At 40.9% G+C, this 27,686-nt stretch overlaps 1 protein-coding gene across 1 annotated transcript in view; it reads right to left on the bottom strand.

The window, feature by feature from the left end:
• Positions 1-2,535: 2,535 nt before the first annotated feature.
• DUSP29 (dual specificity phosphatase 29) overlaps positions 2,536-27,686 on the bottom strand; it is a 114,989-nt gene continuing 89,838 nt past the window's right edge. The window contains exons 5-7 of the mRNA XM_077453935.1: positions 10,671-10,857; positions 6,506-6,726; positions 2,536-3,156 (exon numbers count right to left, since the gene is read on the bottom strand). Of these exons, the coding sequence (XP_077310061.1) occupies positions 2,921-3,156; positions 6,506-6,726; positions 10,671-10,857 (644 nt within the window). The 3' untranslated portion in view covers positions 2,536-2,920. The remainder of the gene's footprint in view (positions 3,157-6,505; positions 6,727-10,670; positions 10,858-27,686) is intronic.

Here is a 27,686-nt window from a genome sequence, read left to right as displayed (position 1 = left end):
TTTATAAATAGAACTGTCCTTGAGCATTAATGTGGACTGCACAGCCACACGGGGTATATTCAAAAAATATTGCTTGGCAAAAATATGCAAATTCAATGAAGTCACTTTTTTTTTTTAATAGATGTTGTACTTAAAAGAACAAAATGAGTACTTACTAAAAAAGTATATAAATTGGTTTGATTTAATAAAACGTGTTCAATCATGTACCTCCTGTGGGAAAAAACAAAGTATATGATATCATCTATGCAAGTCCTTAAGTGATTATCTGTAGGTGATTGTTAAATGGTCTATAAAAATGTATAATATCTTGATTAGGTATAAAACTGTCTAATCAATCATTCATTACTGCTAGAGCAACAATCCTATGAGACAGATATTTGTAAAGGCAAAGCTATCTGTCTTTTCTTGGCAACAGAGCTAAACAATAGAGAGACCCCCAAGACACCAAACACATCTTATGACCAGCTGCATAGAAGTGGACTGTACTGGGTCCTGAGTGTACATCCTCTACCTAGAAGGCCAAACAATCTAGAAAAGAACAAAATATAAAAGATGTTAAACTTGAGATTTTTGTGTAAGCGGTTTAGGCAAACGGTTAAGTTAATTGAAATAAATCTGCATATCACATTCTGTGTCCCAGTGCAAAGCATAAACCACATATTTAACTATTAATTCCAGATCTGGATAGCGATGGTTGAAATAAGACCACATAATGCAATTCTGCGTGATGGTGGTTTTTTCCATATATCCAATGATTAGTTGTTAAATATATTTTATCAGCAGCCCACTCTTATTTTTTTCTGGCCTTTTTATTCCCTTTAAAGACGAAAGTAAAACAAATCTTAAGGAAATATACATTTCTATTTGAGACCATGCCGACTTTGAGATGTTAATATATTTACTATGCTTTTAATTTTATTGTGACAAGTTTACTTTGAGTGTCAGATCATGCTCTACTATTGGCCAAAAATAGCAGTAGCAGATGTTCTAATACTTCCCATAAAGTTTAATTTTCTGGCCTCAGTAATGATCTGTAATTTTACTTTCTTGCCCTATAATAACTTGATACAGGAAGTGCATGGAAGTCAGCAGTAAAAAATATAAAAAGGTTCTTTCTAATCCTGCCCCACGCTATCCAAATCCGCAAAAAATAGCTTGGAGTTGGCTTTTAAATGTAGTTTAGTATAAAACTCCTCTAATCGCCTCTCCGCCCCACTACAGCTTCTTGCTTACTCTTGTATCTGCACCAACTCCTGTACAGTTTTCTTTTTCTTTGGCAGAAATCCTCTTTGGTTCTGGCTTTGCAAGCACATTAAGCCCCCTTGAATGGGACATCCCATATACTGTACATGAGCTCCTTCCTGGGACAGCCCCAAAAAAGTTTGAGGGTCCATATATCAAGACGGCTTTCCACAGGAGAATAAAACATTGAATAGGAAGTGAAGCAGGTACGGCGGGGGTTAGTAAAAAATATAAGCTTTACTGTATGACCAACTGTCTTCTGCGATCTATGACATCATAACAGGATCTTGACCAACAAGTCTTTGAAGCTGAGCTGGTAGTCCATGGAGCTCCCAGGAAGACACTGGGCAGCTCCTATAATGCCACAGTGTAACGTAATGTGCATTTAAGACTTTTTGAGTTTATTGTTCAGGAAGGAAGTTAGCTTTATGTATTCTTGCTGTATGGAAGCTGCTGTTACTGGCTTTTTGAAAAATGCTGACATTGATTACTTTTGATTTACTGACCTAAAACAAGCATGCAGTCAGTAAAGTCAGCACTCCTCTATAAGTTAATGTACACATTTTAATCCTTCTTTTTTGTTTAGTTTTAGATAGTGATATTGATGCCAATAAAAACCTGAACAAAGCTTTAACCCTTCCACACTACCCAGAACTAATTAAAACAATTCTATATCCTAACCCAAGATGCACCCTTTTCTCCATCTATCAGTCCCTATAAGTTTACATCCAGGGCAGCAAGTATTCAGTGTCCTGGCCATGCCTGCAAATTTTAATGATCACAGACTTTTATGGGGCTGCTTTCTGATCATCTGGTCCAGTAGAAACCTATGATTTGCGTTGATGTAAGCAAATAGCAGCACTTCATCTGTCAAATAGAGGCAAGTATGCATTTTAGGAGGAGAGGTGGGGGGAGGTCAGGGAAGTGGAGCTTGAAGGATAAGTGCACATATATCCTTTACGGACTATATTTAGAAAAAAAAAAAGTATTTCTAACTGTGCTGCCTTTCTGACAAGCCTAATATATATATATATATATATATATATATATATATATATATATATATATATATATATATATATATATAGAGATAGAGATATATATATATATATAGAGATATATATATATATATAGAGATATATATATAGAGATATATATATATATATATATATATATATATATATATATATATATATATAGATATTTAAAATCCACAAAGTTGCAGCAGTATGTTGCACTGTAATATAGATGTAATTTCACATCTCTTAAAGGAATTAAAAACAAAAAACACCCTTTGGTCGCTGTGGGTTGTTAATGTTTTGCACTTTAAACATGCCCCAGTCAGCCTATACTTGTAATCATTTCAATATGTTTTCTGCTTTTATGAGTGGCTAGCCCAATGTAACATTCTTGGCATTTTTAACTATGGAAAGTTCGGTCTTGTACTGCACATTTTCAGAATCAAAAAAAGTAAATTAGTGATAAATGCATAAATAATCTGAACATATAAGCTAAGAGTTTTAGCAAAACTACTCTTGCATGGGTAATAAAGGGCAAAAAGATGGTAATGGCATATTTAGAATACTTAAGACATGCCCATTGAGTTTGGAAGTTACCCCCTTGTCTCTTTTGAGACCCCTAATGTTCTGTCTATATGAGAACTTTCTTGTGTTTGGCGTTACTGATTCTTCTCAGTCCCATTTGTGGTGGTTCGTGATGCTCGTCTCTCCAGTGCCAGCTGAATGTCCAGTTCTCTTAGCTGTTTCAGGAAGCCCCGGTTAGGAAGAATGCAACGATGCTTCAGGACTTGAGCTATGGCATCAACAATGGTCATCTTCTCATATATCATCAGATATGCAAGGACAAGAGAAGCAGAGCGGCTGCGACCCATTGCACAGTGCACAAGCACCTTACCTGTGGAAAGAAGGGGGTTGTTAAAAATCTTTATTAGTGGCAAGACTTTGCAGTTCTATACATCCATATGAATAACCAACCATGATTTCTGAGGGTTACGCCACTACATATAGAAAGGAACCATCTGTGGTGTGGTGCAGCATTAAAAGCCACTTGTCTGGTTTTTACATGGCTCAGCCAATAAGCGGTTGCTTGGTTTGTGCAAAAGTTTTAGAGTCTACAAAATGGGGGATAGTTTTATGGCATTTTTATTCATTTTTTTTTTACTAGCAATGACAGCGATTTTTATCGTGACTGCGACATTATTGCCCACACATCGGACAATTTTGACACATTTTTGGGACCATTGGCATTAATACATCGATCAATGCTATAAAATTGCATTAATTACTGTAAAAATGTCACTGGCAGTGAAGGGGTTAAGTATGTGCTGGGGGAGAGGTTCTAACTGTCTGGGGGATGGGCTAGCAGTGACACGACACTGATCACTGCTCCAGATGACAGGGAGCAGACGATCAATGTCCTGTCACTAGGCAGATGTAAACGGCATCTCCCCATTCTTCAGCTCCATGACACGATCGTGGGTGTCCCCGCGGCGATGGAGTCTGTGGTCCCGCAGGCACGGTAACGGAGCTCGCGGTGGGAATTTCAAAGTAACGTACGGGTATGTCACTTTGCCCAGCCGTGCCATTCTGCCAACCTATATTTGCAGACAGCGGTCGGGAAGTGGTTAATGACCAAAAACTCATTCAGCGGTCAGTGGGGTTCCCCTGTTGAAAAGTGAAGTTTAAACTGAAGTCCTGGCAATTTGTGTTGTCAAAAAAAGAAAACAGCAGCTGGGTAATGTTCATCAACAACATAGCTCAGCCGAAAGATAAAAAGAAACATGGTTTCTTTTTGTATCTTACTGTTTTTCTTCATCTAGAGATAAAAGGGATGAACTGCAATCTGCAGATGAAGTCAGTTTAAAGCAACCTGCCAAGTATATATATATAAAAAGTATTAAATATGCCTCTGTTTAACCCTTTATTAACGCTTTAGTCTCCATTTTAATTATTTTCCTGAAGATTTTTTTTTCTTCTATTTTAAAAACTATTAATAATTAAAATGTTGTTTTCATTTGCTTTGTGCATTGATCTTTTGACACCTTTAACATATATTTTCACATTGAAAAGAACGCAAGATTAAAAAAAAAAATGTAAATTTTTTAATTACTTTTCAACCATTGTACCATTGCTGATAGTGGAAGTATAAACAAAACAGTTGCGGTAGGTGTCGGTAATTGGTATCAGCGAGTACTAAGACAAAGTATTGGTACTCGGGGGAGGGGAAGGTGCATCCCTAATAAGACATTCAAACTGAAAACAAAGAAGAGCCCATATCCAAGTAACGGTTAGTACAATAGTCTGTTCTATACAAATCTGTTCAAACAACAGCGTCAAGTTGTTTTTATATTTAATGGCTTTAATCTAATGAATTTGGTTTCAATAAATGTGTGATTTTTAAATCGTTTTGGCAGCTTTAAAATTCAGCACCCTTTGAATGTGGTATATTGGGCAAGGAAGTGATGGGATAGCTATGTAGTTGGGCTTTAAAGCGGGGTTCCACCCTAAAGTGGAACTTCCGCTCATCGGAACTCTCCCCCCCTCCATTGTCACAATTGGCACCTTTCAGGGGGGAGGGGGATGCAGATACATGTCTAAGACAGGTATTTGCACCCACTTCTGGGCATAGACTCACACGGGAGTCTATGCTGTTTCCTGTCCCGACACGCTGTCTGCTGGGACACACACAGGCCCCAGAGACAGCGCGGACCATTCCTATTGCGCTGGGCGACATGTAATGCTGACATATAAATCACACACATCGGTTGGACTTATGTCTTTTTTCAACCTCGCCTACTATAGAACATATTAACAGTACTCTGGAAACATGGGGTGCGACTTTGGGTTTCAAAGTCACCTGCCAAGCCCCACAAGTGTGAATGGGGCCTGATTTGTTCCAGTCTGTTTAAACTTATCAAAGATCACTTAAAAGCATCAGAAGGAAATCTCTATTCATTACCTGGATGTAGTAAGTGTTAGTCTACCTCAAAGCAACAGTGTCAGGACCTGGATTACCTACTGGTGCCATGGTGGTTCCCAGAGCTGAAGGGCACAGTTCCCGTGGTCACCAGTGGGTATCTCCCAGCAGATCCCAGTAATTAGGCTCCACCTGATGCTAGCGTCTGGGAACTCGGGGGCAGTAGCAGCATGTGTTTTGGGGTGTAATTTTAAGTATTAATATTATGCAGGATTTAGAGAGCTCCAACAGTTTGCGCAGTGCTTTACAACATGGGGGCAGACTGTACAGTTACAATACAGGAGGAAGCAGAGGGCCCTGCTCATTAGAGCTTCAGGCTTCATGTACACGGGATGTTTTTACAAGCTCTCCTTGAATGATTGATTTAACCCACGTTTAAAACTTCAGTTTTGCCACGTTTACGTGCTGCATTTTAAAAATATTTTTCAAAGTAGCCAAAAATGAAAAATGCCTGTAAACTAAATACATTTAGAAGCTCTTGGTGCTTAAAGTCCCTGTAGCCTCAGCTTCTGAACCCATTTTTTTGCGTGCCAAAAAAAGCCTCAAACTCAATGGCCTAGAAAGGACTGTAAATGACTGTGTACATGTACTGATAAGATAACAGAGGAGAGTTCAGGAGCAGTTGAAAATAATGCCCAACTGTTCCTAAACATCGGTTTACTAGCAGCAGTGTACATGAGGGCTAAGTATATCCTTTGCTGTGTGTGACTAATATGACAACTTTGTGCTATTTCTTTTCATTTTTCTAAGGAAAAATGGGAACAATTTCAGGTTTAATACTCTCACCATGCCTCTTGCTAAATACCTTGCACTGTTCACTTTCCAAAAAAATAGGTCATTTTAGGGATATTTGCACTGTCCTGCCATTTTAAGGCCTCCAAAAATAAGGAGCAACAATTTCAAAAGAATGCACCCAGCGGACTTCAGGGTAACCAAACTATTAAATATTAAAAACAATTTTATTGCTGTACACTTTTTAAATGCAATTTAAAATTACAGCACATTTGCATTAAATATCCTAATTTACATTTAGCTCATCTAGAGGGTCACATCCCCAGCACATAACTAGAAGAGAGGAAATCACCTCTTGGAAGTTAGAGACTGAGAAATGACCCCGGATTTTCAAAACGGCTTTGTGATTGACAGTACAATTAATATGGAGCAGCATAGCAATGCTCTCCACGGGAGACAAGTACATATATATCTTTTTCACAATGGTAAATAGCAGATGCTGCAGCATGACAAGGTGTGAGGTTTTCATACTTACTGTTGGGGTTGCTCAGGGCCTTGTGGATGAATTCTGCTGCTGGGTAGAAGAACTGGCTAAGGTTAAAGCTGGGCAAGTCATCTGCTTCTACCCCATAATATTCAATAGGCATATCACTGTAGTATTCTACTCCAGTATCCACATTCCAGCGCCCATGTGCTGCGTTTACAATGTGTGTAAAGCCACTTTTTTCCAAGCCATAGCGGTCCAGAGCAGTTTTCCTATAAAACCATATTTAACATTATACATAAACCATTTTAATCACATTTTACAGAACAAGTTTAACATGGTAATATGCTAGCTTAGGTCTTCTATTGTTAGGATCACAAAAGTCCATTCTTTGTAGCCTTGCAGAGATGTATGCCCTATTGCTATATAAAAGGGGAGTTCCAGGCTTTTTATGTTTATTAAAAGTCAGCAGCTACAAAAAGTGTAGTTGCTGACTTTTAATAAACAGACACTTACCTGTTCCACGGTCCAGTGATGCGGCCGAATGGGGTGTCGCTCCTCTCCGCTGGCGCCTCCATTGCCACTGTGGGCACCCAGCTGTGACAACTTTCAGCTTCACAGCCGGGCACGCACGGAGCATGCGCGAGTCACGCTGCACTGCCGGAGTGGACAGGCGATCTCCTGGGACCTGTCCCATGTCCCAGGAGATCGCCTAGAGGGAGGGGCCCCTCAAGGCGAAAAGAGGAGTCGCCTAGGCGGTCTTTGGGCAGAAGGAGGAAGTGGGACAGGAAGCCCCCTACTCCCCCCAAAAAAATGACATGCCAAATGTGGCATGTAAGGGGGTGAGAAGTGCATAAAGCGGAAGTTCCATTTTTGAAATGCCGCTTTAAATCAGGCACGTCTAGAGTCCGGCCCGCGTTCCGGTATCAAATGGCCCCACTGGTAATTTGCATATATATGTATATCTTGTAGCCCCCCCCCCCCCCCCCCCACGAATCCCTGAGTATCGCAGGGGCCACAAAAGATATATACCCATATTTAAATCGTGCCTCAGAGAGATTCTCCTGTTTATTCTGTGGCCTCTAATAGCAAGTACCGTCTCCTGGGCTGCCATTGGACGACTATTCTGTGTATCATAGGAGGCGGGACTTTGTATTAAAGAAGCTGCAGCGTAAACAGGAGATTCTCCTGTATGTGATCTGTTGGCGCTTCCCCCCCCAGTCCCCTCTGAGGCTACAGATGGGCATAGATCAGGCTGCATCCATGGCACCGGTTATGCTGCATTGATGGCCATTGACCCTTATTTTGCTTCATAGTTCTTTATTTAAAAATGTACGTTGTTTTCCTGAAACTTCCCTCTTAAAATGAATGTGCGTGTCATACGCCTGTGTGTTATATGCCGATAAATACTTTATAGCCAAATAACACACCCAAGCCCATCCTTAACCCTGAGCAGCACTCAGGGATTTGATGAGGGCCACAAAAGGGATATAGATATATCTATCTATCTAAATAACACGCCCAAGCTCAGCTTTTCACCACACACAGCCACGAAGGCAAGAGAATTTTTTTTGGGCAATGTATTAGTGCTCAGATGATCGCACTTAGACCAAATTTTATTGGTTCAAAGAATGTCAGGCAAAATGGTCGGCCCTCGCGCATGTTCACTTCATCAAATCTGGCCCTCTTTGAAAAAAGTTTGGACACCCCTGCCTTAAATGATGATGCAGCTGGTGGGGGGGGGGGACAGGAAACAAAAACACCCAGACATAGCAGCAGTGCATGTACCTCTGCAAGGCGAGAATGGACTGCCAGCGTGAAAGGTAAGTATCTAACTTTTTTTTCTTAGGGGCTACGGTTTACATTTTGTGATTCTTGCTCAAGGTCACTACTTGCGGACCGCCCACTGTATATATACACACACACGGTATTAATTTGCTGTTGTATACCGTTATGGCAGCAGCTGTCATAACCTCCACTATTTTTTTTTCTTTTTATACAGTGAGCGATTTGGCGTCCAATAAAAGTGGTCCTGGCGGCTGATTTGTCACGGGATCACTTTTATAGCCATGGGAGAGGCGTCGTCCCCCCTTCCCCATCTGTTTCCTGCTTACCGGCGTGCTCGGAAAAGGCAGAAACTATCCAATCCCATGGGGCAGGAAGTTGAGCGAGGCAAGATGGCCCCCACTTAACTCTATGCCCTTGGAGGACCGAAGCGACATCTGACGTCACTTCCGCCTAACTGCCTTAAAGGCCCATTTTTAGTTTTTTTTTGTTGGTAAATGTAAAATTACTTTGCGCCCACATGTAAGCGGTGTTCAAACCACACGTGAGGTATCACAAATTAGAGTGAGAGCAATAAATCCAGCACTAGACCTCCTATGTAACACTAAACGGGTAACCTGCAAAAATGTTTAAAGTGTTGTTGCCCGTAGTTTGTCGCCATTCCATGAGCATGTGCAATTTTGAAGCATGATATGTTGGATATCTAGTTACGCGGCGTAACATCATCTTTCACATCATTAAGAAAAAAAAAACTGTGCTAACGTTACTGTTTTTTTTATTCATGAACGTATATTTTTTCCAGAAAATTGCGTTTGAAAGACCACTGTGTAAATACAGTGTGACATAAAATATTGCAACGCCAGCCATTTTATTCTCTAGGGTCTCTGCTAAAAAAATATATATATATATATATATAATGTTTGGAGATTCTAAGTCATTTTCTAGCAAACAATACAAATTTAAAATTATATACAGCAAGTGTCAGAAAAAGGCCTGATCCTTAAGCAGAGTTCCACCCAAAAGTGTAAGCTCCACTTGTCTGCTGTTTTTGACAAGTGCCCGTCCCCACTTCCGGGAGACATGGATGTAGCGAGGTCCCCCGGAAGTTCGCTCCCCCCCTTCTCCTTTCTCTGCCACCAGGCCATCCAGAAAGCGCAGCATGCTTCGCGCATTCTCAGTAGGGAACTGGCTATGAAGCCACAGGGCTTCACTGGCAGTTTCCTTTACAGGCAATGGCAGCAGCACCCAAGAGCCAATGGAAAATCGTTGGGGGTGCCGACATCACTCAATTCCAGGACAGATAAGCGTCCTGATATAAAAAGCCAGCAGCTACCGTATTTGTAGCTGCTGACTTAAATTTTTTTGTGGGGGGGGGGCGCTGGGCGACCTCTTTAAGTGGTTAACCACTTAAGGACCAGGCCTATTCTGACACTTTTTCTTTACAAGTAAAAAATGTTTTGATTTTTTAGCAGACGCCCTAGAGGAAAAAAATGTCGGTTGTTGGAATTCATGTCACACGGTATTTGCACAGCCATTTTTCAAAATGCAATTTTGTGGGGGAAATACACTTGAATTAAAGAATACCATAATATATAACCCAATTTTTTTGTAACATATGAAAGCTGTTACGCCACGTACATAGATATCTAATGTCATGCTGTAAAATTGCGCAATGGCGTCATACTACATTACTTTAAAATTTTCCACAGGCGATGCTTTAAAAATGTTTACAGGTTACCAGTTTAGAGTTACAGAGGCGGTCTAGTGCTGGAAATATTATTGTTGCTATAACGTTTGCGGCGATACCTCACATGTCTGGTGCAAACACTGTTTACATATGTAGATGTGACCTATGTATGCGTTATCTACGAATTTTTTGATCACATTTATTGCTTTCACAAGAAATGTAAACATCTCTTGTGACAAAGCAAGACGGGTCCTCTTTATGGAGAGATCTGGGGTCAATAAGACCCATATATGCCCTCTACATTGAAAAGCATCAGAATGGGGGAAAAGAAAAAACATTAGTTTAATGCTTTCCAAAAAAAATAAAAATGGCCTTGTTTACATTGGCTGTGAACCCGGAAGTGACGACAGGACATTGCTCCTGACCTTGTAGGCCATAGAGATGTTCCCTGGCTCCCTGATGAGCTAGGTAAGCCTGAGAACCACTGGAAAGCAGCGGGGGGTGGGTGCAACCCCTCCCGCCACTTCTTAAAGTGATCCAGCAGCTAATGAGCTTTTATTTTTTATTAGGTTATTGGCATTTCTGAATGTGTTTAACCAATGAAGCCTACTTCATTCGATTGTGCAACCAACTAGGATATACTCGGGCAGCAGCAATAAGCTGATTGATTTCAGATTCTCAAATTTTTCATTCATTCAATACACGCTCTTCTATTCATTTAGAATAAGTCACATTTATACTCACTCATCTCCAATGTGAAGATTGGTGAAAACTTCATTGACATGTGTGAATTTGGCTGCTCCATGCCAAAACAGCCTCTCCAGCTCAAATGCTCCTGGTGTGCAGTACCCGGTTTCAGGATCTACAGCGACTGCAGCATAGGCGTTGCGCTTCTTCTGGTTATTGGCGTTTGCAGGCATCGTTACTTGAGCTACTTACTGCCTGGGAACTGTATCGTTGTGGTCCCTACACAGATAAAAAGCTGAGTATTAGCTATGAAAGAAGACACAAGTCTTTGGCCGTCAATGTACAATGTCACGTGTACCGATTGTTAACCATCGTCTTTATAATAATTCTTAGAGATAATTATCTGCTGTCTGACAAATACTGCACACAATACCTCCTTAGAAAAACCACATTGTATACAACACATTGTAGAACTTTCCAACCTCTCCCAGCTGGAATAAAAGATTTTAGAAAAAAACATTCCCCCAAAATATCTGTACAAGTAATTATAACAGGAGAAGACACTGTTCTGCATATGTTTGAAGGATGGTAGAGCACAATTTGCAAGCTCATCTTCCCTGTTCCACAACAGTGATGGATTGATTTTATGAAGCTGCAACTTGTATGCAGGTCTTGGGAAGATTCCCTTCTATGCACCAAAACATCCTTTAGCTTTCCTAATAATCTAAGAATAACATCAATAGACTGTTAATGTAGACCTTTCTAAATATGCTAGCTGCCTGACTGTCATGAATACGGCTACTATGACTGTGAAGTCCTAGTCAGTATACTTGTTCTGGGTCAGTGACTTGGAAGGTGTGGATGCTATTGCATCAACATGAGAGCCTGGAAATGAGAAGAACACAATCATGCAAGGTCTGGTCCCTATTTGTACAGTAGAGCATCATGTGTTATATAATTTGAAGTACTACAATTTAACCACTTAAGGACCAGGCCTCTTTTTCAGACTTGGTGTTTTCATGTTTAAAACAGTTTTTTTTGCTAGAAAATTACTTAGAACTCCCAAACATTTTATATTGTTTTTTTTCTAACACCCTAGAGAATAAAATGGCGGTCATTGAAATACTTTTTTTTACACCGTATTTGCGCAGCGGTCTTACAAGCACACTTTTTTTAATAAAAAAATAAGACAACAGTAAAATTAGCCCAATTTTTTTTTATATTGTGAAAGATAAATGGTATGCCAAGTAAATTGATACCCAACATGTCACGCTTCAAAATTGCGCCCGCTCGTGGAATGGCGTCAAACTTTTAGCCTCAAAAATCTCCATAAGCGACATTTAAAAAATTCTACAGGTTGCATTTTTTGCGTTACAGAGGAGGTCTAGGGCTAGAATTATTGCTCTCGCTCTACCGATCGCGGCGATACCTCACATGTGTGGTTTGACCACCGTTTTCATATGCGGGCGCTACTCACGTATGCACCCACTTCTGTGCGCAAGCTCGTCGTGACGGGGTGTTTTTTAAAAAAAAAAATTTTTTTTCTTATTTATTTTAATTGATTTTATTTATTTTTACACTGTTTAAAAAAAAAAAAAATGGATCACTTTTATTCCTATTACAAGGAATGTAAACATCTTGTAATAGAAAAAAGCATGACCGGTCCTCTTAAATATGAGATCTGGGGTCAAAAAGTCCTCAGATCTCATATTTGGGATAAAATGCAAAAAAAAAAAAAAAAAAAAATCTGACATTTAAAAAAAAATATACCTTTAAGAGGTATGGGCGTAAGTGACGTTTTGACGTCGCTTCCGCCCTCCTATGGTATAGAGACGAGTGGGGGCCATCTTAGCCTCACTTGTCTCTATGCCCAGCTAGGAAGAGGACCCGATCGCCTCCGCCGCTACCGGCGGGAGGGGGGGTGGCACCTCTCCCACCGCCGATAGCGGTGATCTCGCGGCGAATCCGCCGCGGAGACCACCGTTATCGTACAGCCGACCGCCGCCTGAAGAGATGGATATCTCGGTTGTGGCAGCAGCTGCTGCCGTTACCGAGATATCCCTCTTCAAAAAAAGGACGTACATCCCCGTGAGGCGGTCCACAAGTGGTTAAATACATGTTTTAGGGGAAAAAATATATATATATATATATATATATATATATATATATATATATATATATATATATATATATATATATATATATATATATATATATATATATATATATATATATATATAGGATAACTCTGAAGATAAAAAAAAAAAAAAAAAAACCCTATAACTTATAGGGGGTTATTTACTAAAGGCATATCCACTTTGCACTACAAGTGCACTGCAACTGAACTTGGAAGTGCAGTCACTGTAGATCTGAAATGAGGGGAAGCTAAAATGTTGTTTACTTTCCTTGCATGTCCCCCTCAGATCTACAGCGACTGCACTTCCAAGAGCACTTGTAGTGCAAAATGGATTTGCCTTTATTAAATAACCCTTATAGTGTGTATATCTATCTATCTATCTAGAGAGAGAGAGAGAGACACACTGGGTATAGAAACGAATCCCCCCCCCCCCCTCCTCTTCAAATCACATTTTTCTGCTTTTCAGGCTGAAATGAAGACCGGTTTTGTTTTATGCAGCTGTATTTACTCAGTGCAACTTCCAAGTGAAAGATCTGACACCAACATATTAGAAAAAAATAATTAAACAGAATCACTGAATTGGAAAAAGGATAACCCCCTTGTGTCAGTATTTTGTTGAACCCCCGTTTGCTTTAACTACAGCCTTTAGTCTGTTGAGATAGGTCTCTACTAACTTTGCAAATGTAGACTTTGCAATGTTTGCCCACTCTTCTTTGCAGAACTGCTCAAGTTCAGTTAAAATTTGATGGTGACCATTTGTAGACTACAGTCTTCAAGTCATTCCACAGATTTTCAATAGGGTTTAAGTTTTGGCTCTGACTGGGCCATGCTTTTTTTTTGCTGTGTGATTTGGGTCATTGTCATGCTGAAAAGTAAACATTCTTCCCATTGACAACTTTCTGGCAGAGGACAGCAGATTTTCCTCAAGAATTTGACGGTATGTTGCCCCATTCATTTTCCTTCTATCTCGACAAGTGCTCCAGTCCCTGCTGCAGAGAAATACCCCCATAACATGATATTACCACCTCCATGCTTTACTGTAGGAATGGTGTTATTTTGATTGGCAAGCTGTATTCAATTGATGCCAGACATATCATTTGTTATTGAGGCCAAATCATTTAATTTTAGTCTCATCTGACAATAAAACTTTTTTCCCATGTGGTCTCAGAAGTGTGTTTTACCAAAGCTCAGTCATAGCTGCATGTGGCCTTTGACGAGTGGATTTTCTTGTAACCCTCCCATACAAGCCACATTTGTGAAGAATTTGTGATATTGTCACATGCACACCATGACCACTCTGTCATAAATTACAGCAACTGCTTCTGAGTTGCTGTAGGCCTCTGTAGAGGTGTAACGAGAACCTTCAGGGTTCCAGTGCAAGAAACCATGAAGGCCCCCCCTTCTATCCAAGCATCGGGCTTCCAGTTCTGGGAGGAACTCCATGGACATCCTCCCAGAACCCTGCCTCCTTGCATGGCCCCTTGGATGTACATCCAGCACGCTCTGTGACTGCTGTGTCCTTTTGACAAAGACCATGGTAAAAGGGCCAATCAAAGCAACCTTTTACCTTGTGATGATCAGCTGATCACATTTAAACAGACTGCCGGTTATCGACAGTCCTTTCCTCCCACACTGCATCTGTGTGAGAAAAGGAGAGCCATTAACTGGCAGGACTGTCAATACATGGTTCACTTTGATCATCAGTGCCTTTTAGTATCACTGCAGCCCCATCAATGCTGCCTATCAGTACCTCCTCAGCAGGACTATGAGCATCTCTCTCATGCAGCCCTAAGCCTGCACTGCCTGTTCGCCCTCGCACGGATGGTAGAGGAGAGAGCCGATGTGCTCCTCCTCCTCTGCGTGCACCACCAGAAATGTAAAGCCCAGAAGCTAAGTGATCAAATGTAGCTTTTCCCACGATGCACACAGGAGGAAAAGGAGCAGATTGGCTCTATCTTCTCCCATCCACACAAGAGAGGGGAACTCTCAGTGCAGGCTCTGGGCTATACAAGAGACGCTCTTGGCTCAGAGCCTTTGAAATTTTTTTGCATCTCCTGACTTGTGCCTGTCCACAACTTTTTTTCTGGAGATCTTTTTGACAGTGCCTTGCCACCCGTAGATGATCGCTTCAGTTGCACTACCAGGGACTGAAATGCTCCAGGAAAGCTCTTTTCATGCGGAGCTAATGAGCTAAACAAAATGATCACAGATGAAAGTCACATGGCTTTGTGTGCCATTGAGAAGGTGATTGGCTACATGCGATTGAGTTTACAAGTCATTTTTAGGAGGGGGGGGGGTGATCCCTTTTCCAACTCAGTGAGTGTTTTTTTTATTTTTTCTGACATGGTGTTATATCTTTCACTTGGATGTTATAAAAGTTGAGTAAATACAGCTGGATAAAACAAAAACAGTCTCTCCATTTCACGCTTCAAAGCAACAAAATGTGATTTTAAAGGGGTGATTCTTTTCTATACCCACTGTATGTATATGTATTTTTTTTTATAATATATATATATTTTACACACACACTCTCTCCTCACTCTCACACTATATGTACCAGCAGTACAGCAAAAAAAGGTACAACATGTTGTATATACACCAAATCCATAAATATGCTGCTGCTTAAAGGGGTTGTAAAGGTTCGTTTTTATTTTCTAAATAGGTTCCTCTAAGCTAGTGCATTGTTGGTTCACTTACCTTTTCCTTCGATTTCCCTTCGAAATGTTTTTTTTCTTTGTCTGAATATCTCACTTCCTGTTTCTCCTCAGTAAACTTCTCACCATCATCCGAGCGGTGGTTAGTCAGCCAGAACAGCTTACTGAACAGCTTAATGAGGAGGAACAGGAAGTGAGAAATTCAGACAAAGAAAACAAAGAAAAAAAACATTTATAAGGGAAATCGAAGGAAAAAGGTAAGTGAACCAACAATGCACTAGCTTATAGGAACCTATTTAGAAAATAAAAAACGAACCTTTACAACCCCTTTAATATAAAGATAAAAAGCAACAGACATGCCTAAAAATATTTTTGTCACCTCTTATACCATACAACTTCTTTGCTTTTATACTTGTTAGGCCTCACCGCTACTAAGAACAAGGTTCCTGCACTACTTTTTTTCTGATTTCATGGTAAATGAAATCGCAATGAAATCAGAGGTGCGGCTTTGAAATCATGCGGTAGCGAGAGTCCAAAGCCACGCTGGTGTGAACCAGGGCTAAATGCAGAGGAGCTTCATCTGCGAAGAATAACGTTTGTCTCTACATTCCAGATAATTTCTCCTACGTTTATTCACCCCAATACCGACCCTTTTCAATAGTTGCTGGGGAGAACAGTTTTTCTGAGTTGATGTTTTTAGAAGTCTTGGATATAAAATCCATTTACAGGTAGTGTTGCATGACAGAGTACTTGTCAGTCATACTATCACAGCACAGAAAAAGGGTCTTGAAGTTAAGGGGGTGTAACATGCTGGTATTGAAGTGGTTAAATAACCTAAACATAGGAGGATAATGTGATTGTAGTTTTATGCATTTGTTGATTCCTTCCTACCTGTACACTTGTGTATTCATAATATAGTCTATTACTATCATGAGCCTAGAAAAAAAAAAAATGAAGGCACTACCCAATTTTCTGTGCATATTCCTGACCAGTTTAGACATTGCTGCTGGGTGCTGGTCTCTCAGTAACAGCCCATCTAGTTTGATCATGTAAGCACAAATTTCCTGTAGGACTACACACCCTTGATGTAAATTACTGTTGACAAAAATTAACAAACTGGCTTCAGCTGGCTCTCCAACCCAAAATGATACACCCACTAATGCATTTCACTTGTTTAGGGTTTATATGCATCATAAGCCACAGATGTGTGCATCCATCCAACAGCACCACCTAATTTCCAGCTGTTCAAACTTCCAAAGGAGGTCGACTGCATTCAGGTTAGCTGGCTGAACAATGTTAATATTAGTCAGTGACAGATTATCACAAGCTCAGAAAGGGAAAAACAAGGTGCGTCAACGGGTGTGTATCATTTTATCAGTCCACTAAGTGGTTTTCAGCTCGGTACCTGGGAATTTTCTTTGGTTTTGTTTGACATGCGTCACCCTTCCATGTGTTCCTTGCTGCAAAGGCAAGTAATAGATGGGGGCAGTGGCCATTTGTTTGTTCTGTTGGAATACTGGTGATGGGATGCACTGGTCGCCTTTGTTGTCATTGTGCTATATACTGGGTGTCAAATGCACCCCTGTGCCTTGGAGGGATGGGCTCCCTCTAGGCTCACCTGCCCTCTGCCTATCCATTATAATGCATTTGCTTCCACTCAAATTTAGAGTTAGGACTGCAGATAATACTGGCGTGCTGTGCAATGGCTCTGCAGCTTACGCATGTATTTTCACACATTTGCAAACTAAACCCCTGTTTTTAACGCATACTTCATAGGATCATTTTGTTGGTTTCAGGCTCGTGGGTAAGTTGAGCTGGCAATTTTCTTTTGGTTTTGTTTGACACGCGTTGCCCTGCCATGTGCTCCCTACTGCAAAGACTAGTTACAGGTGGCCATTTGTTTGTACTAGGCCCATTGTGCCCATTATTGGGTCTCCTAAAGAACCTCTGGATGAGCGGATTGATACCTTCCTTCGGCCATTAGTAGCAAGACTACCCCCTTGCCTATGGGACACAAAACATGTCACAAATAGATTGGAAGACTAAGTAGAATGCACACTATAAATGGAATACATGTGAAGTTAAGTCATTATATTCATGTTTTCCATAAGATCTAGGTTTAAAGGCATCCAATCCTCGTATGGTTTTATACACAGAGTACTCATAAGTGTTGAAATGCTTTATTTTGGAGGGTGTCTAATTCCTTTTGAATCATAACTTATCCATCTCGATGGAGTATGGTAATTAAAGAAGAGGGATGCCTCCATGGGGTCCTAACTCACTCCAATTTATGTAAAGGAGGCTGAGCTCATATATACAGGCTGACAGGAGGAGAATAGTGTTAAGACCCCTTTCACACTGGGGTGTTTTTCGGGCATTTATCAGGCGCTTTAGCGGTAAAAAAAAGTGCCTGTAAAGTGCTTGAAAGAAGCTGCAACCCCAATGTAAAAGCCCGAGTGCTTTCACACTGAGATCCCTTTCACACTGGGGCATTTTTCAGGCGCTTTAGCTTTAAAAAAAAGCACCTGTAAAACGCCTGAAAGAAGCCGCAACTGCAATCCCAATGTAAAAGCCCGAGTGCTTTCACACTGAGGCGCTGCGCTGGCAGGGCGTCAAAAAAAAGTCCTGCAAGCAGCTTCTTTGCAGCGCTTTTGGAGCGGTGAATACACCGCTCCTAAAGCGCCCCTTCCCATTGAAATCAATGGGAAGCGCCTGTAAAACGCCTGAAAAGCGCTATTGGCAGCAGCGTTTTGTGGGTGCTTTTAACCCTTTATTTGGCCACTAGCAGGGGTTAAAAGCACCCCAATAACGCTCGAAAAACGCTGGTAAAGCGTTGCTAGTTTAAGCGGCGCTTTGCAAGCTTTTTTCGGGCTCTGACATTGTGAATGGGCTCTTAAAGCACTTGGGCTTTCACATTGGGACTGCAGATGAGGCTTCTTTCAAGCGCTTTACAGGCGCTTTTTTTTAAGGCTAAAGCGCCTGAAAAACGCCCCAGTGTGAAAGGGGTCTTATAGTGACATCAATTTATCAAGGCATCAGATTAGGTCATTCTATCGTATAGATGACATGATCTTTACTGTCCACGGTGAGCTGTCTCGCATTTGACCTAAATGACAATGACTACACTCTACAATTTACAGGGAAGAACATCCTGTGGATATAAATTATTTAGATTTAACCCTTATAGGGTCAGTAGAAGACCAGAGGGTCAATGTACACTCTCATAGAAAGACCTCCTCTAAGAACTCCCTTACATGCAACCAGTTGTCACCAGACCCATGTTTTGAGGGCAATAGCGAGGGGACAGTTTGAGAGCCAGACAAAACTGTACCTACTTGCAGGAGTTTGAAAAGGAGGCTGAGAAAAAAAAAAAAAAAAAAAAGAGGGGCTATAATAGATTGGAACTGAGTAGGACACACAAGCAGGCCAGAGACACTCCTAGGATTTTATTAAAAATGGGACACCCACCAGTGGCGACTTGAGTGACCCCCTCAAATACAGAATCCAGAGGTCTTCTTTACTTCCTAATGGTTGTCCGCTTAATTACATTAGACCTGTAGTTTCTCTATATCCCCTAATTTTATATGATGAGCATCTACCACAAGTAATTTTTTTCACCTAGCATATTCTTGCCAAGCTCACTTAAAAAAAAAAAACTTGATTGGGTACTATAGGAGCATAGAGGTGTGGGACCACTAGATGCTCTAGTTTTGCATACTGTAAGTAGGACATCCCCACATAGTAAATTTCACTCACAGTAGTTTATTTCCCATTAGACAACTTGTAAATTGTCAGACTAAATTTGTTGTGTATGTCAATACTTGTGTCTCTAGCAACATACAATATGTTGGATGCACTACAAAATGTTTGTGCAAGACATGTTGTCTAACATTAATATCAATAAAAACACTAATGTGGCCAGACACTTTGTCCAGCACCATGCAGCTAATTTATAGCCCCTTAGGGTGCAGATCAGAGAGAGGGTTGTCCACCCCAAAATGCGAGGGGAATCAGTTCTCTGCTCTCAGTAAGAGATTTTTTTTTAATTGTTATACTAAAGAACCCATATTTCCTAGAGGACTCGATTATGAATGGGATATTACCCATTTTGTATGAATAAGGGGTGGGGGTGTTCCTCTGGTCCATCCAATTTTGTTTGTCTTTAACAGCTGTGACTCCTTTATTTTTGGCAAAAATGCAGCTACTTCTTGGATATATGTTTTTGTTTTTGTATACACAGATGATCCCTATTTATGTTTGTTTATATTTTTCCACTTATATGGACTTGAGTTGGTTGCTCCGCTTAGATTAGCTCTTTTAGGATCATATCTTCATTAGGTTTCCTTTTATTATTGTAATTTTTCATTTTTTTTTTCTAAGGGCTATGTAATATTCGTTGTTTTTAGTGTTTCTTAATAAAACCATTTTTTAATTGGGTCTAGTCTGGGGCGTTAGCATCAGGGTGTTGCATGTATACCTATACATATATGTTTTGTTTGGGTTCATAGTTACTCATGCGGGGGGATTTTCAGTGGGGATATTTTCAATGGTTTAGGAGTATTTTTTTTTTTTTTTTAATCCTATATCAGTATTTGCATTATTTGAATTTATTATTATATAGAGTGGACTCCTTTATGTTCACTTCTGAGATTGTGACAGTTCATCACTGCATTTAACAGCACCTGCTGAAGGAATTGTTCAGCCAGCTAATCTGAATGCAGTCTTTGAACAGCCGGCAACTAGGTGGCGCTGTTGGATGAGCAGCAATAAACTTCTGCAGCCCCATCCACACTGCACTTGATCTGTGGCTTATGATGCATATAAACCCCCCTGGATACTGGGGACACCTGCCTCTATGATTAACCCCTAAATTGGGGAAACATGTTTAGCGCTACTCCCATATGGGCCACTGGCAGATAATGGTCAAAGGCAGTGTCGCTGTACACTTCCAGCACAGATGGGGATTATGACTAGGGTTTTCTCTCACTAATGCAGAGGCTGGCAGCAGACACAGACATAAGAAGCAGTCTAGGGGATGCCTTTTTGTGGTTTTATTGCTAAATAACTTGGATGGGGTGTAGGGTAGTATGGGATACTCCAGAACCATTAGCAGAAACCAGAGGACACTCTGATCTGAGCAGAACTGTTCCTAAAGTTTGCAACAGAGAAGAGTACAGTATTCCCATGAGAGACTAGTAGAGGACAAAAAGGTATTTACTCCTCAGGAAGGGAACTACTTGACCCAGGTTAAGAGGATAGTCCCCAAGCAGAAACTACAGGAGACTACTGTATGAACCTCTCAAACTACCTAGCCTGAACTTTTCATAAGACATTTACACAAAACTTAAATGACTAGTGCCTTTCAGGAAAGGAACTATGTGGCCCTGTAATCCCAATATTCTGCAGTCTCCAGGATCTTGCAGTAAAGCAGTACTCATGAGGCTAGGAAACCAGCAGTGCCTATTCAGCTTTTTCTCCAGGTGCCTTCCAGTGAATCTATGAGTGCAGAATTTTTAGGTGAAATCTTGAGGTATCAGAGAAACCTTCAGGTGTAGGGCCCCCCTGGCTCTGCCACAGTTGGGTCCTCGATGAGCAGAAATTTGAAAACGGAAGAGCAGGTGTAATCCCTTGAACAGGAAGACACTGTATTTATGTGCTTCTCAGCCACTTTCTGGGCACACATCCAAAGGGATTGGCTGCAGCACTGCAGGATTGGGAAAGCTTATATATTTGAACTGCCACGATCAAAGTACAGGCTTCTAAGCAACCACCATTTCTAGTTAGAAAACTTTGCTTTTCATACAATCAAAGACTAGTACAAGGCTGGTTGCAATGCTTTTGTTTAGCAGTTAGAAAGTGAGCTAACAGTCACTCCACCAAGATCACTCTGTCCCTCTTAAATTGTGTGTACTGTAGGAATAAAAAAAAAAGTATATTTACTGTTCCACAAAGTCGAGATGTGCATATAAACATTTTAAAAATACAAACTAGAGCATTTCTTTTAAATAAAATAGATGAAAATCTATATACGATTATCTAAGTACTTATCTGCTTCAGAGACTAGGACATGAAATATAGAAGTTACCCCGAATCAGGAACTGGACAAGTATTGAATTTCAGACATCACACAGTATTTTCTTATCAGATGTGAGGGATCAGCAGTCGAGGGATGTTTGTGGACTTGGGACATAAGCCCACAGTGTCATGTAATACAGATATGCAATTATGCGTAGATATTGTGGAAGTTCTCTATCTAGGTTAAGGGATCACAGTTCCAAACTCTCCTTCAGTTGCAGGGACTGGTCCCTCCTTTGATACCAAATCCTTAAAATTTCCTGGATTTTTTTGGACACTAATTTAAAAAAAGCAGCCATTGAGATTGGAACTTGGTGCTGGGTAAAGAGTAGATTTCTTTTTAAGTCCTTCAATGGTCGACTTGGGGGATGGAGGTGTCTCAATGACGCCACCCACCTCAGCTAGAATAGTTTCAAGGTCTATAGAATCTAATAGATCAGGTTCATATTCCTCTTGTTGTATATATGTTGAACCTGGAACGGTCTGTTTTTTGGTAAAAAGGCCCTTTACCAACAAGTTGCGTAAAAAAAAAAAAAGTTTATCTTTTATTTTCTCAAATTTATTAATCTGTGCTGTGGGGCAGAAGATTTAGCCCGTTCTCAAGGGCACATCTCTCATCCTGTGTTGATAAATTAATTATGCTTAGTAAGTTTGTGATGTGTGAGTTTTGTTTCGCGAGTGGTATGGGAGGAAGATCTTCCATATCTGAGCCATTGTCATTAAACATATTGCCTGCACTCCTCAGAGTGTACTGGTGAAGATTGTGATAAATTAAACAACAAGGATGGGTGTTTAGAAATATAAGGTCCATTACCCGATACTGTATGGTGAATATTATTCCTATAAAGGCATTTGGGCCCACCATTCCATTTGTATGCACGTTTGTCACAATATAATTTTTTGTCTTTTTTTATTAAGTATATCCTTGTTGAATTTTTCTTTTATTTATTATCATCGTCATCATCTCCATGGAACACTGTTTCAAAACCCCCTCCCATGCCATTTTGAACTTAGGTTCTATCTTATTGAACGAGGTAAAGATCTGAACTCCAAGACCAAAAGGATTGAAACATTGTTTGTGGTAGTCCTCAAAAGATAAGATAGATATACTACACGGTGTGTGTGTGTTTTGAAAATCCGGCAGCTAATTACCTTTTTCCCCCATCGCTGTTGTGTGGTCACATGACCTCCCAGCTGACATCAGAGGGAAATCTCAGCCCCTCCCACTGTAGTCCCTAGATCAGGGAAGGAGAGTGGGGGCCAGTCACGTGACCACATTTGAAAAAAAAAAGGTATTTACCTGCCAAATTTTGAAAAAACACACACCGTGTAGTAAGTCTTATTATTACAGAGGGCCTAGCAGGAACATAAGGGTAGCAGTGACCATAACATGATTTCATTTGATGCAAAAATCACATACGGGAAAGATAAAAACACTTAATTTCAAGAGAGAAAATTTTCCAAGGATGAGGGCTGCTCTCCAGGACTTAGACTGGGAGAGAATATTGGCACCAATGGGCACAAAACAGAAATGGGAATTCTTCAAAAAGACTGTTTGTGATCACACGGCAAAGTATATTCCCATGGTCAATAAGTTTAAAAGGTTAAAATTAAAACCAATGTGGCTCACGGCCAAAGTTAAAAAAGCTATAAGCTATAAAAAAAGAGCTTTTAAAAAATATAAAAATGAAGGAACGCTAGTGTCATTTAAATGTTACAAGGAATATAACAGAATATGTAAAAAGGAAATCAAGGATGCAAAAATTCAAAATGAAAGACAGATTGCAAAAGATAGTAGGACAAACCCCAAAAAATTCTTCAAATATATTAATAGTAAAAAGGTTAAGTCTGAGCATGTAGGCCCTTTGCAAAATAATCTGAAGTGGGTGACTGGGGACAAAGAGAAGGCCAACTTATTAAATACTTTCTTCAGCTCTGTGTATACAAAGGAGCATGGGGGAGCTCATGTCCATAATGGGGGTGGTATTGACGCAGCCCCAAATCCACAATGGCTCAAAAGTGATATGGTCCAGAAATATTTGGACAGAATAAAGGTGGATAAAGCACCTGGACCTGATGGCATCCACCCACGGATCCTAAAAGAATTGAGCTCTGTAATTTCAAAGCCATTGTATCTAATTTTTAGGGACTCCTTTATGACAGGAATATTACCACTGGATTGGCGCAGGGCCAATGTGGTGCCTATATTTAAAAAGGGAACAAAGTCTTTACCAAGTAATTATAGACCAGTTAGTTTAACTTCTATAGTTGGGAAGATACTGGAAGGATTAATAAAAGACCACATAGACGAGTTCTTGCAGGATAAAAATATTTTGAGCAACAGACAGCATGGATTCATGAAAGACAGAAGTTGTCAGACAAACCTGATTTCTTTTTATGAGGTGGTAAGTAAAACCTTGGACAGAGGGGTGGCGGTGGACGTGATAGATTTGGATTTTGCAAAAGCGTTCGATACAGTTCCGCACACACGGCTCATGTGTAAGGTAAAGTCTACAGGTTTGGAAATATCAGTTTGTAAATGGATAGAAAACTGGCTTAGACAGAATTCAGAGAGTAGTGGTTAATGATTCTTACTCTGATTGGTCTAAGGTTATCAGTGGTGTACCCCAAGGTTCAGTGTTGGGACCCTTACTTTTTAATACCTTTAGAAATGATATTGGTCTGGGATCAAAAGTAACATTTCCGTGTTTGCAGATGACACCAAGCTATGCAGTGGAATAACGTCCTTACAGGAGGTCTCCAATTTATAAGCCGACCTCAATGCTCTGTCTAATTGGGCTACTATCTGGCAGATGAGGTTTAATGTTGAGAAATGTAAAGTTATGCACTTGGGGGCTAAGAATATGCATGCATCATACATGCTAGGGGGAGTACAACTGGGGGAATCCATAGTGGAGAAGGATCTGGGGGTTTTGGTAGATCATAAGCTCAATAATAGCATGCAATGCAAAGCTGCAGTTTCCAAAGCGAGCAAAGTCCTTTCTTGTATTAAGAGAGGTATGGACTCCAGAGAGAGAGATATAATTTTGCCCCTGTTCAAATCATTAGTAAGCCCTCATCTGGAATATGCAGTTCAGTTTTGGGCACCAGTTCTCAAAAAGGATATCGGTGAACTGGAGAAAGTGCAGAGAAGGGCAACCAAACTGATAAGAGGCATGGAGGAGCTCAGCTATGAGGAAAGATTAGAGGAACTGAATTTATTCACTCTTGATAAGAGGAGATTAAGGGGGGATATTATCAACATGTACAAATATATAAGGGGTCCATATAGGGAACTTGGTGTCGAGTTATTCACTTTACAGTCAACAAAGAGGACAAGGGGGCACTCTTTACGTCTAGATTAGAAGAGATTTAGTCTCCAACTGGATGGACTTGTGTCTTTTTTCAACCTGACTAACTATGTAACTATGAATTGGTATCGCTGGCTTTACAACCACTTTAAGTAGTGTCCTGTACCAGAGTTTTGGCTAATTGTCTCATGAATATATCCACCTCCATCATATTCCCTTTGGTTAACGTAGATGTGTTAATGGTGAGCTGAATGATAGGATTATACCTCTAGCAGCAATTTCAAATTTTAGCTATGATGGACTGACTTGGGAAGCTGGAACATTATAATAACAATGTCCAAATCTATTGGGGCAAGGCTTTTCTAAGAGAACAATGCAATTCCATTTTACAGAATCATGGGCTTTAGGCAGGGGGTCAGGAATGAACACATTTTGCCGTTCCCTGAAATGGAGTATTTGTGTTTATTAGGATACAGTTTGGAAATATATTTTTTTCAGCCTATTGAAGGTTTCTATAGCAATTTCCTGCTTAGGAAATGTGTGTATATTAGACACATGACCTCATAGTTGGCTCAACTCACTTTATTTTGTACAATTTTTTTATTAGGTTCATATACGGTGCATGTCATGACAACTATACATTCAATGTGGTTATTAGTCGGAGGTATTTGGCACGGTTCCCTGCGCTGGACACCTGTCTCAAATTCCCATTCAGTCATGAGATCATTCTCCTGTCTCAACAGCTTTGCAGAAGCTTTCTGAAGGTCCTGAACTGATTACTAAACCGGTGTTTTCCCAGCCAAGTCCCTCTTCACTTGGCATGTAAGTGCTGTCCTTAGCCATAAAATACTTGATCTGCTGTCATCCTAACCTCTTAGGGTATGCATACTAGTACTTCTCGGGTTGTAAATTATCAGCAAAGACGTTATTTTAAATAAAAGAAGGTAAAAACCCAGGCCTAACAGAAAGCAAGTCTAAACAGCCAAAAATCCCAAACAAAGGCTTTTTTTTTTTATAAAAGCTTATAAAAGCTGTTCTAGCCTAAAACCTGTACAATGACTGTAGTTATTTACAAGGTTTGTTTATAGATATATATACTTAATGAGTAAAGCCCAACTCTACAACACAATCTCCTCCACTCACCCTTCCTCGAAGTCTCCCTTGTTAGGCTCGATTCACACTAATGCGTTTCTTTTCTTGATGCTTTTTGCATTTTGCAGAAATGCAGGGAATTTTTTTTAACATGGGTTTCTATGGAACATGTTCACATCAATGCATTTTTTTGTGCCTCTGCGTTTTTGGAAAGGCTCGGGGAATTTTTTTTCCCCGTGTTTTTTTTTAATAAACTTCAATGGCTTCCCCGCTGACAGCTGAATGTAGAAAAAAAAAAAAAAAAACAAACAACCTTTCGGTCTGCTAAGGATTTGGAGGGACACCTCCAAATCCTTACCAGACCGAAAGGGTTTTTTTTTTTTTTTTTTAAAGGGCGTGCCCCCCCCCAAATCTGTACCAGACCCTTATTCGAGCCTGCAGCCTGGTAGGTCAGGAAAGGAAGGGGGCGAGCAAGCAGCCTCCCCTTCCTGGCGTCACAAGGGGCGGGCTCTCAGGGTGACATCCTCGGATGGTCATGCCCCATGGCTATATATAGAGATGTCAGACAGCGGGGACATCACAACGGGTGGTGAGGAAGAAGACGGCAGTGGGAGAAGACCGCCCGCAGCTGTTATTTTTAATAAAGGATTTGTTAAAAACAGGCTCATGTGGCGTTTTTGTTTTTTACATTTTGGTGAATGGGTAGGGGTACGATGTACCCGATACCCATTTACATGGGGGGCTGGGATCTGGAGGCCCCCCTTGTTAAAGGGGGCTTCCAGATTCTGCTAAGACCCCCCTCAAACCCAGACAAGCACTGGGCAAGGGTTGGCAGAAAGAAGCTGTTGTCCCAATAAATATTGGGTAAGGTTCTTTAGCATGCAGAGCCCCCCATGTTGAGGCCATGCAGCCTGGTTTGGTTCAGCGGGGGGGGGGGGGGGGGGGGGGGGGGGTCTCTCTCATCCCCTCCCTTTCCTGAGCTACCGGGCTGCATGCTCAGATAAGGGTCTGGTATGGATTTGGGGGGGGGGGCTCATGGCATTTCTTTTAACTTTTGGCGTGGGGGTGTCCCCTCCAAATCCATACCACACCAAGGGGCTTTGTGGGAGGACCCATATGCCGTTTTTGGTGAATTTTTTTTATTTTTATATTCAGCTGTCAGTGGGGAAGCCCGCTGACAGCTGATGACTCATCGGTTGTTATGGACACTCCTTCACTCGTTAGCAACCAGCTATATACAGTGAATGTAAAAAAACACACACACACACACAAATCATGGTTAAAACGCGGTTAGAAAAAACATAGAAAGCACAGCAAAAAGCACTGCATTAATGCTCAAAATCAACATACATATATGTGAATCAAGCCTAATACAGGCTTCTTTTTCCCCCCTGTGGTGTTTAGGTATGTCCAGGGTTGTGATTGGCCCTCTGACCATTCCTTCCTCCAAGGCAGGAGTACTGTGAGCCTCAGCCGGGCAGGGTTCCCGATAACTTGGGCTCACAGCAAGTGCTTTGGATGACACTTGGTGTCATTCCGACCAGAGGAGGACCAGCACCAGCAGCTAGGAGTGGCAAGGTTGTGGTTGACAGCGCTGGAAAAGTGGCAAGTATGTGGGGCTAGTGCAGAGATTTTTGACATCCTAAGTGAAATCGAATTTCCCCAGCCCCCTATTTGCCTGCCCGTGTATACGATGGAGGTGGCGGGGATGGAGATTTTTGCGGCGCCTCTCCATCTATTTTGACACTGGCTCTCTTCCTCATGCTAGCCGTGGTCCGCAAGTATATGGACAAGTTAGGGCAGT

This window comes from Lithobates pipiens, unplaced genomic scaffold (assembly GCF_037356315.1).
Source record: "Lithobates pipiens isolate NorthernLeopardFrog02 unplaced genomic scaffold, aLitPip1_a1.2 Scaffold_25, whole genome shotgun sequence".
In the NCBI taxonomy this organism is placed as follows: Eukaryota; Metazoa; Chordata; class Amphibia; order Anura; family Ranidae; genus Lithobates; species Lithobates pipiens.
This window is presented reverse-complemented; position numbering and strand designations above follow the sequence as displayed.